Below are 12203 nucleotides of genomic sequence, written 5' to 3'. Positions count from 1 at the left end.
AATATACTAAACTTTACACATTATATAGGCTACACTAACGTGACGTTTAAGTGGTTCGTTTAACTATTATACGTGATGTACGTGTTTTGGGGCGGTTAATGAAAGTGTTAAAAAAAACGCGACCAAATATATATCTCTTATAGATGATTTACGCTGAGTCTTCATGATGAACAAACGAAGATGAAGTGAGTAGCGTGACACTTGCAGAAAAAGTCGTAAAGGACAAATATGAAGACGACAGACGGAAGTTTTTCGAAACATCGTGTTATTTCCCATCTGTTCTACTTTTGTAGATTAACCTTCCAAGACATTTTCCACAAATGTCAGACTCAAGTAGACAGTTCCTGCCAAATTCGTCTTTGTTTTCTCAACTATATATATCTGTTACAGTAGTATTTATTCAACCTCGTGAGAATCAAAATGGCTATTCACGCTCTAGTTCTCAAAGAAGTTTATACGTTAACGAAAAAAACAACATATTAGGCATTTGAAAGATTGTTTTATCAAAAAAAAAGTTGAAATCTTACCCAAAGTTTAAATAGATGGCAGAGGATTATAAATTTGGCAACTAACAGAATCAACATTGGAATATATATATCGCATTCTTATAGAAACGAATATTATGAGTCACTATTGCAGTCCTTGTAAAATTAAGACTATATTTGTTTTGCTCATATTAGTACTATATTACCGATCCAGTGTCGTTGTTTTTAAGTGTATTGAGCTCAAACGTTTGGCAGTTATAGCAGTCGTAAGTATTCTACTGCTAAATGTATTGTAATGACCTTTAGCTGTTTTCTGTGATACTCCTGTAATTACATGAAAAACTAACCTAATCGTGATTACTATTGAATGCCATTTAAAGTGCAAGTAGAAATGATTTGGACTGATGTTCCTGCTACTTGAAATGACACAATTTGGTGATGATTAAAGTTATAAGTTTTATTATTGAATTGATAATGTGGGAAATGAGAGAGTAGTTATTACCTATAATGTTATTCTCGCCATTTCACTCTATACTTTGTTACACATTATTTACAATAAAAATGAAATCATTTTTGTTCGCGTAGGAATTTAAACGATTGTTCCTCATCTGTAATGTACCTAGTGTTCGTGCACCTTTATTTAGTTTTTGTTGTTTTGAGAAGGAAAAAATGAAACCATTATACTGAGTTGGCTGTACGCAATGCAAAGAATAGTGCGTATAAACAGTAAGCTTGCGAATATAGTGAGTTCAGAAAAAACTTACAAGTTTCTAATAATGTTTATAAAATTGGTTCTGTTAAAAAATATACAAGTACGATATAAACAAGTGTAAGAAAATCATTTGCACATAGCACATCTAAAAAAAAGCGGAGTCTGCCAATAGCAAATGCAAATGGTAAAACCCGCAAAACACACGTGTGAATAAAAAACAGGAAAATATACAATAACAACACATTCGTAATGAAAACCACGAAACAAGTTCCATTATCAGTGACAAGTGATAATTCTAAAACATTGTCGTTTCACATTAGCACAACCGATAACACCTTAATATTAATATAAATACTCTGACAGATAGTGCCTGGCTTATGTATGTTAGTAGAGAAAAGGTCGAATAATCTATGATAAACACGTCTTACAAGAATCGAAGTACAAATTATAATACATATTACCAGTAAAGTATTGTTTCACTATATCAGATGAACTATGATTCTATTGCGAATCTATGTAAAAGATTTAAATGAACTAACAGAAACGTTTTCCACAAAAGGATGTATAACAACTCGTGGTTTCTGTTGCTGATTTATATGTTAGTCATATTAAGTGTTTCTACACAACTCAGTCTCACTCGTTATATGTTTTTAATCGTTACTGTATGAAGCTAAAAGATATATTCTGTTTTTGGTGTAGTACGCCTTACTTTAGCAGTATTCTATGGTCATGTGATGAGGAGAAAGGGGATGGAACACTTGGTAACAACTGGAAAATTTGTGGGGAAAAAGAAGTAGAGGTAGACAGCGAGAGAAGATTCTGGACAGTTTAAGAATTTGACTACACAAAAAAGAGGGTTTGAGAATATAGTGAGCATTTATAGTTTCTGTGAAACTAAATATTCTATGTATAATGCATAGCAAAGGGTAGATATATGCTTGGACTAAGAGACAACCCTCACTAACCGCGTATAAAATTTAATCAGCAGAAAAGCAGCCTTTTCAAATAAAACATATACGGCTAAAACATCGCTTTAAATAAACATCCGTATCTTTTAAAGTAATTATTCTACGAATGCGTGTGATAAATTTTAATATTGTGTGTACTGATTTCTTTTACTCCTTCACTTCATACATAATATAAGGGTTAGCTCCTTAGTGTATAAAGCATCGTGTATTTACATGTTACAGTCATCTATTATTGGCTTGTAATTCCTGTTTTACCCTGTACTTAAGCATTTTAAAAGAACGTCAGATATTTGTAAGAAAGCTAACTACAAGGTGTAATGATAACATCGTTTACACTAGAATTATGTTTTCTTAGCTTATGTAAAATATAGAAAAACCAAATCGACTTTCCAATACCCCTACGACCTTCACAGTACCTTATTTACTATTCTACAAAAGATATGGGTGCAATATACCAAGCCGTTTTTGTTGTAGGCTGGCAAGAGAATGATAATAATAATAATTACAAACGGACCGTTCTGAGTGGATTTTCGTTTTCTAGTAAGTCTAACATGCGTGTTTTTTTGTGCATTTTTATATGTGGAGAACCTTAGCAGTCGATAGTAAAGGTTCTAAAGTGTTGTTTGAACTGAATCTTCATTGTTTAAGGTGATTTTTGCCCGAACGTTCTATTAGGGTTTTATGTAAGTCCTTGCGAACCCTATTATGAACCACTATTGTTGTTCACGATAAAACATCCCATAATGTACGAAATAAAGGTTACTTTGTTGGTAAGCTCAAAGCTACAGGATGGGCTATCTGTTCTCTGCCCACCGTGTGTATTTAAACCTGAATTTTAACATTATAGGCCTTCAGACTTACGGTAGGGCATGAAATAAAAACTAAAATACTCCCGTTCATGTGGGTGTTAGCTACTAGTAGTTTGATTCTAGAATAGAGCATATATTCCTCTGTGAAGCTTTACACTTGCTTTTTTATTATTTTATTATTAAGGAACATTACTCATGATATACAAATCTTCCAATTTTATCAACTTCCGTAAACGTGAAGCCAAAATCTCGCAACTCGCTGTGTCTGCTGTTGATGCTATTAGCGACAAATATTTTGTACTTACGGGACAAAGGGTACCCGTCCGTTCTCTTAGTAGCAGACTAAAAGTAGTAACATATTTCAGCTACTGTTTGCTGGATCGGATGTATATACAATCTTCACACTACTTCAAAGCAGTTTTACCATATCTCGATATTTATAGCCTGCACAGTTTAACATAGATTCTTTATTTTAATCTCATAGTTCAATAACCATAAATGCTACATCATCCACGAAAGCCACAGCGACTTCTCAAGCCTCAGGTCTTTAGTTGAGACATGTCCTCAGAACCTTACGATCGGAGCTGTTTTATTAAAATATGATAAACAGAGTGCAATGTATGTGAGCTCGTTATAAGCACCCGTTAAATGTAGATTTCGCGGAGCAAACCCTGACACTTTATGTTTACATCAAGTCATAAACTCCAGTTTGAACTTGCGATAAGAATATCCCGTTCCCAAAGTACCTAAACCAAGAACCATTCTCTCATCTCTTGTCCTCGTTTTTAGATATACCCCGGGGTTTTTCAAGTACGATAGAATAGCTCATTTGTCTTGTAGAAACCTGCTAAGAAAGCACAGAAATGGAATACATTATTTTCAAACCTGAACTTTTTAGATAAAATAAGTTAACATGACGTAGCCTGAAAGTTACTCCCTCAAACTATATGTTACATTGTTAGAATAAGCTTTGTGAAAAAGCGTTTTCATTTTGAAACAATTATATTTATCTAACTGCGAGTAACCGATAATACAAATACTGTCACCTAAATACTGTCACCCATTTAACCTGAAACACAGTCACCCATTTAAACAGATAGCTAATAGGTAAATACACAGACAGATACATAAGTAAATAGGTAAATATGTAGATCAATGTTTCACTGACGACAATCTTTAATACTCAAAATTATAATTTCTCAGACGTAAGAGAAATAAAGATATATTGTGTGTGTAGGTTTCTGTATAAATATTGATTTCAAGATCATCCAGGCTTATACTTATCTCGATTGAATGTTATGCTAGTAATATCTATTTTCCTCTTATCAGTAGCTTTTCTCTTTGCCCCCCCCCCCAGTGGCACAGCGGTATGTCTGCGGACTTACAACGCTAGAAACCGGGTTTCGATACCCGTGGTGAGCAGAGCACAGATAGCCCATTGTGTAGCTTTGTGCAAAAATTCAAATAAACAAATGCTCTGCTCTTAAGTACATCACGTACATAATTCGTACAGTACTGTTAATGACTATGCAAGTAATCATATACGTATATGAGTATTTGTGTGTTACTTTTAAGGAGGTTAATGCACTTGCTGTTTATATAGCCGAGATTCATGCCGTTTTAAGTAACTGAGCACTAAGTCAATCACACATGCAGCGCGATACTGCATATCCTGGCACACGTATAAATGCTCTTTCATAGTTGTTTCTATGAGAAACAAATCACTAATACAATCTGCTTTATTTAGCATTATGGTGAATTTGTTTGTAAAGCAACCATATTTTCTGTCGGTTCATATTTAATGCCTTTACGATTTTAGAACATCCTTCTATATAAGATCACTCTCAAACAACATTTGTACTTGTATTGTTTCAATCGTTGAAGATGTTCATTTATGATGATGAACTTATCTACTGTTACAACCGTTTTTATTCTCAGTAAGATTTACAATACCGTAGCATACCATGTGAGCACAAGAGAACTGGCGATCGTACAATATATCATACCATGAGAACTGGTTATCTTACAGTTATGTAGGATATCACGAGAATAAAATTGAAATGGCGATGGTACAGTTGTGTAGTATACCACGTGAGTAACAGATAATAGAAAACACCTGTGTTTCGTTAACTGTCCTGGTTCAAAAACATAACAGCTAAATCTCTTACGATTTATTTTTATGTTATAGCTCTTACAGTAACTGAAATTCATAGATAATGTTAAACGGACTGTTATCAGAATGAAATAACCGAAATGTAAATATTACATGACTCTGCAAGTCACAAACTGCTACTCACATTCACACCAAACTACGTGACAAATACAATATACTTCTATAGCTGCTTTAGGAACATCGATCTATATTCCCTGATAACAAAGACATACACACAGATTATGTGATTTACGTAACACCTGTGATTCATAAGCTACAGATCAATCGTTGTATGAAAACACACACAAAAAGAAAACGCTTTTAAGTCACGCGTAAAGCATAGAAATATAAATCACATCTCTACGTACATGTGTCCTTTATTCATGAAAATATATATACATATATTCTTTAAACCTTGCTTAACGTACAAGTGTAGAAAATAATCCGGTTTTAAATCCAGTATTGCTAAAGATATTGTACCGAATAATTTAATATAATTACGAATGATATACGTTTAATTTGTCGAACCAAGATATTCGTATCGAATTAACAGAATTTATGTTAATCTGTTATTATATTTGTGTTAGTTTGCTTTACAATGTTGTTGTTTTCTTAGTGTAAACTGCACAATGGACTATCTACAATATATCCTCTGTAGGGATCGAATCCCAAGTTTTAGCATTATAAGTTTGCAAGCTTAACGCTGAGCCATTGGGGTCTGTTTATAAAGTTCATAATACTTTCAAGTAGAGCTATTCAACATTGATCATACCGAAATCCCTTATAATATTTCTTCTTTTTTTTTCATTTACAAATCGCAACATATAAGTGCATCTTTGTGTTTCTACAAAAAAAAAACAAAAAGTCAGCAAATCACCTTTTTTACGAGAATATATGTAATCACATCGAGGCTTACAATATAGCGAAAAAAGTCAAGAATTTTTATATGGTACTATATCAATCGCTTATTTGTGAAATTTATTACCGAAATTTTCTTAATGGTAGAAAATGTGAAACGTGAAAAATGTGAAACGGAAAAATTTGAGTTGCAGTCATAACTTTGTTCCCGGGAAACTAACTATTATGGAACCTCGTTCTGATTTTTGTTCTTAAGTTCTTAATGCTTCATTTGCTTTGTTAACTTTATTTCTGAAATTGGAACTCCGATTTGGAGCTTGGTTATAAATAAATCGTTATCATCTTCGAGAAGCGCATGGAGAAATTTTATGAATTGCACATGTTCCCCAGCACATGCGCATAGCCTCGGCTAAAAATCCAATAGAAGCTATTTAATATGTGACGTATAACGTTTTATTTAATTCTTTAAAGCTAAATATACCACATGTATTTGTTTCAAAATAAGGAAAAGGCTACTTTTTATTTGATAAATATTTATTCCATTACGAAAGAAACCTACTCAGATTGTTTTGATAATATTAACCGGACTATTGTTTGTTTATTTTTTTTAGTTTACACAATGTGCTATCTGCGCTCTGTCCACCATATGGATCGAACCTAGGATTTTAGCGTTGTGAGTTCGTAAACTTACAGCTAATCCATTGTGGATTAATCGGACTTAAGTGTTATTTTGACTAGAAATAGCCAAACTTTTCTCTCTCTCTCTCTCTTCATACTAACTAATCTTTAAAACAAAAATGCCAAGTTATAGATCTATGTCAAGGTATGGTTGGTTGTTCTGAAACTTGCAAACACATTCAGAATATACGCGAGAAATATCAATTAAGAATTCGAATGAGGTATTACGTTTTCTGGATATGATCAAACACTGCACCATTTATATAAATCTAGTTCTATATTTTTAGAAACGATTTCACTGGGTAAAATAAAACATTTTTTTAAGTATTTGATAAAAGTGTACTGCATATTTGTTTTCTTCGTGGCAAAGTGGTTAACGTACCAGGCTGCGAATCGGAAGTTAAGTGTTATGGCTAGTGATATGCTTCAACTTTCAGCTGTTGGCGCGTTATAAAAACGACAGTCAATCCTGCTACTTGGTTAAGAGTAGCCTTGTAGGTGGCAATATTACTGACTGGTTGTCTCTACTTCTAGTGGGGAAATTTAAATAAGGGTAGATATGCCTTAGCCTTGGAGACTCTGATCTGACCTTTTAGTCCGTGAGTAGCATAAGGTTCGGTTCAGTTCAAAATACCAAATTTCTACACGAAAAATTACAATGCACATTATGGCCAGACTGAGTCTCTTTGTCGTTTTATCTCATTTTTCCTCTTTTTTTTTCATTTGATCACTTGTAAAGAAATTACCGACAGCAGCGGATAGTCATAATTTTGTAGTACATTTCAGAATATTGCAATAATACGTATGAGAATGTCAGTTTCACGTAATAAGGCTATACATTCAATTATAGAAATAACAGGTAAGTGCGTCTATGGGGAATGGTAGAACATTAGAATCTCATACCAAGGCCATTTTACTTAAAACCATTAATTTCGCAGAGCGTACAAACATCAGTAAATTTATGTATATGCTCAATACACACATAATAACTATTTGAAATACATATATATATAAACACTTTCTTTTGTCATTCCTAACACAAAAATTGTTAGATTTATTTTAATTTGGCAAGTCAGCTTATGGCACGAACACATGCCTGGTAGTGGTTTACGTCATAAATAACTGTTATTTTTAAAAACAAAAATAAATAACAGTGGGATGCCGAAGGCCAATGAGAGTTTGTTTGGCTGTGAGAAGTTTGACAAAATATTTTCAATGATGTTATTGTTTATGGGAAAGTAGTTTGGAAACATACGATTATAATATTATCAGAAATTGAATATTTTTAATATATTGTGATATTAAAATAGATAAATTACATAAATGGCATTGAAAGTATCATAGTTCAAACGATTGAATGTTATACTTATGATGCGTGTTTAAATTATTCAGTTGAAAGAGGATCTAACGAACGTGATGGCCCTGCATGGTTAGGGCGCTCGACTCGCAATCTGCGGGTCGCGGGTTCGAATCCCCGTCCCACCAAACATGCTCGCCCTTTCAGCCGTGGGGACGTTATAATGTGACGATCAATCCCACTATTCGTTGTTAAAAGAGTAGCCCAAGAGTTGACGGTGGGTGGTGATGACTAGCTACCTTCCTTCTAGTCTTACACTGCTAAATTGGGGACGGCTAGCGCAGATAGCCCTCGTGTAGCTTTGCGCGAAACTCAAAACAAAACTAACGTGATATAACATCGCTTTCATAAGATAGGTGGTTTTATCCATGAAGATATCAACTAGTATTGCTCATACTATGCATATAGTCCCAATACCTCCTCCTTTCCTCGAAAGAATATAGTGTAATAAATGATAATAATTCTATCCCTCCACTTTAGTCCAACTTCTCGTATAATAAAAATATACCATGTTATTTCTTGAATAGTTTATGGTTTAAGCATAAACTTGAGTTTTATATTTATGATGTAAGCGTACATCTTCTGTATATGAAGTAGTTGTGTTATGATAAATAAAAGTGAGTTTATGGCTGTAAATCATCCACATCGAAGACATTTTATTGTTCCACCTATGTCCTGAAGCAAGTAGAAATTGTATCAGATCAGGATATAATGTCGTTTGTTGCGAAGGCATTGAGATGCATTTATGATTTATGTAACACGTAATGCAATGACTCAATTTTGAACATATTTTAATTCTATTTTCCAGACCGTCTTCGAAATGGAGCGATACCTGAGGGACGAACCTAGAAAATACCCGTGTAAACAGCTAGAGAACGAGGAACTACAAGGTCCTTTAAACTTGCTTACAATAACAAACGACAGAGAGTCGTCTTCGTGTGACTCCATATCCGAACATCTAATCTCAGACCCTGGTGATCATCTAATTACTTTTAGTTCCACTGCAGAAAGTAGAAATTGTAACACTGATGGTGGGAATAGTAGTGGAGGGGAAGATAGGCTTAGTGTATCCGATGTGGATATCAGTGACCACACCTTCGATAATACAATGTGTAGCTCCATCATGTGGAAAACTGCGGAACGTGATATTACTTCTTCTGAACTTACAAATAAATTTCACACTTTGAAAAAGAAGTCTTTATTATCTGTGTCAGGTGGAGAAGGCATTTCAGTGAAACTTCTGACTAAAATAGGAAATTCATCAGAGGTCGCAATCAAGCGCCGTATATCTCAAAATTTGGGTGTTAGTGCTACATTAGAAGTCTCTGTGCCCACAAAGACCTCGATTCTTCAAGACAAAACAGTGCCAACATCAACGTTAGGGCCTCGAATATTAACAAGTAATCCCTCACCTGAGTCTCACTGTCATATTGACCTGGTTCCAGATAATAAGAGAAGAATTCACAAGTGCCAATATAGCGGATGTAAGAAAGTCTACACCAAGTCTTCACATCTGAAAGCTCATCAGCGAACTCACACTGGTAAGTATACACAAGTTTGCTTTATATCTCAGTTAATGCTCTGTCGGTGGTATGCCGCACGTTTCTCAAGATAACATCATTGCAAAATATATTGCGATAATTTTATGTAAAATTTACACTCGCAACATTGGAAGGGGGACAATGGTTACACGTTGTTGATGTCTCAGATGCTATTGTATATGTTGAAATGATACATTTGGATTATAATGAACTTAGTAATATTAAAGTAATTGGAAATTCGGGAAATAACCAAATCTCTTCTGAGCAACGAAACTGATATCACTTATTAATTCAAAAATTATTGAATATTACACTATGCGTTACAAATGAGTTTTGGGCTACAAGACCTACATTTGACGATACTACGGCTCGGTATCATAGACTGTGCATCGGTTTCTACCAAAGACATTCACATAAATTAGCCATAAAGTACTTATTGTCAGTAATAAAGTAGCAGTTCATGAGACTCATTCTTACGGAATTTTTACCGTAAGAAAATTCCTATTATGATGCTTTATTACATTTATATTTACTACCAATATCACAAAATATAATAACCATTGTTTAAAACATAAATTGATGTCCAAGTGGCATTCACTGTTAGTTACAGTAGTGTTTGAAAAACGACATTGTTTCAGTTGCTAAGTAAAAAAGCCAAAAATTCAGTAATGCCTGTTGTGCACCCAGTGGTATGTTTCAACTTACTTGAAAGAGAGCTACTCACACGGAGTTAAGTTTAAATTGTGATATATTTCTGTTATTTGCCACTAATGTTCAAAAACAACCATTATAATTAATTCTTTTCAAATTGAAATAGTATTAATTTAAGCTAGGTTCTATGTTTAATTCGGTTATCTAATTCCATTAACTATTGACGTAGTGGCTTAAACAAAAATGACAAGTTGGACTAGAAGTTTCACTTCCCAACTGAATGACGGCGTTGCATTTATAATGTTACTTAGATTTTATTGTTGATTTATGGGCTGTAATATTTCTTTATGATATAGAGTAACTTGGATCACTTATTAGTGACTATAAAAGCTTTCTTACTTGGTAGAAGTTCTGAGTGATTTGCGACTGTTACTATTACATAGCTATATTGTCTTCTTGTTAATTCATTCAACACGTATTTAGCAAATGAAATGATTGCAAGAAAAAAATACATAACTTACTCCAGCTGTAATCCTTCCGAGTTTAATATATCTTAATTAACATATACTAACTGATTTTGTGTGTCATAAGACGATAATCATCCTCATTTGTGTACATGGTAAAACAACAAATTATTTCTATTAATTAATTAATATTGTAATCAACATTTGATCAACAAAGCGGATTATCTAACGAACTAAGTTGCACTACACAACTAATATATCTATAATGGAGTCAGACTTTTGGCAAAGATGGCAACAAACGCCATGAGTCAACAATTGCGTGTACGAACAAGATCCCTTCATAATTAAACTAGGAGTTTCCTTCTCTCATTTACAGTCGCTCTTTACCGGAAAAAGCAACGTGACTAACACGCGCTGGTATATATTTAATTGTTCACGTGATCGTTCGACACTGATCTGTTCCCTAGTTTATTCTGTTTCTACAGGAACAACGTCGCGCTAGTGCTTACTGAATGTTAGTTTGCAGCTTCTGAGACAAAAGATATCGCACATATGCGCCATTATTGTTTGTTACAATGTAACTGCAGTAATGACACAGACGTAACCTAAAATTAATATAAATATATGTATATTTTTTATTGCAGTGAACCGTCTGAAGAAAACTCATAATATGATAAAAATGCTAATTATGCATTAGCACTTAAAGCAAAAAAAAAAAGAGTAAAATGAATGACAGCGCATGCGCATTGCCAAATTGGTGGTGATGTTGTTTTTATCTTAACCGTAAAAGAACGTACAGATAGCATATAATAAGATTTCAATAAAATAAAACAATACATTCTATATTTATGAATATGATTTTGATGTAAATAAACCATAGGTTGATAATGAGAAAACCCGTGCAAATCGCGTGAGGTAACATAAAACAATAACATAAGCACGATGTTTTATATGCTGTTTATATATGAACTTTTCGTTCCATTTTGTGCTTCGAATGTACAAGTCCATTACGTGCCAAAGAAAGCATATATATATTCATGCACAGAGAAGAAAAGCCAACTCCAGATATAAGGTCTTCTATAATATTCAACAACTATGAAAAATTTATCCCTAAAGCAACTGAAAACATAGTTCCATTTCATAGAATCTGATCCTAACTTGAAATACAATCTATTTTGAAAATTGCCGCTCTCTTGTTTACGTAGTAACTATATCTGTCGTTCAATAATTAAACGGAAATCAGATCTTTAATTATAAGTGGCCATAATAGACGAACAAAGCATAATGTTTAATTAGTTTGAAAATCGGAATAATCACATTCCTCAAACAGTTGAAAACTAAAACAAACAAATATACACACCATTTAAGAAGCTTAAACGATGAGAGGGTTAAGATAGTATACACAGCGTGGTCACAAGTAAATAGACACCATCTTTTCAGAAAAAATGAAATTTTTGAGTCATATTCACATGAATTGATATATTTAGAATTTAATCAAAATGTAGTAGATCTTCCTTTCGCTTCGTGG

The 12203-nt window shown here is 33.5% G+C and overlaps 1 protein-coding gene across 1 annotated transcript in view; it reads left to right on the top strand.

Moving 5' to 3' along the window:
• The window catches only part of LOC106457865 (Krueppel-like factor 6), a 93142-nt gene that overhangs the window by 62798 nt on the left and 18141 nt on the right, over positions 1–12203 (top strand). The window contains exon 2 of the mRNA XM_013917315.2: positions 8828–9560. Coding sequence (XP_013772769.2) covers positions 8828–9560 — 733 coding nt within the window. The remainder of the gene's footprint in view (positions 1–8827; positions 9561–12203) is intronic.

Source organism: Limulus polyphemus, unplaced genomic scaffold, assembly GCF_000517525.1.
Source record: "Limulus polyphemus unplaced genomic scaffold, Limulus_polyphemus-2.1.2 Scaffold383, whole genome shotgun sequence".
Classification (NCBI taxonomy): Eukaryota; Metazoa; Arthropoda; class Merostomata; order Xiphosura; family Limulidae; genus Limulus; species Limulus polyphemus.
Note: the sequence above shows the minus strand (reverse complement) of the source record. Positions and strands in the feature narration are given on the sequence as shown.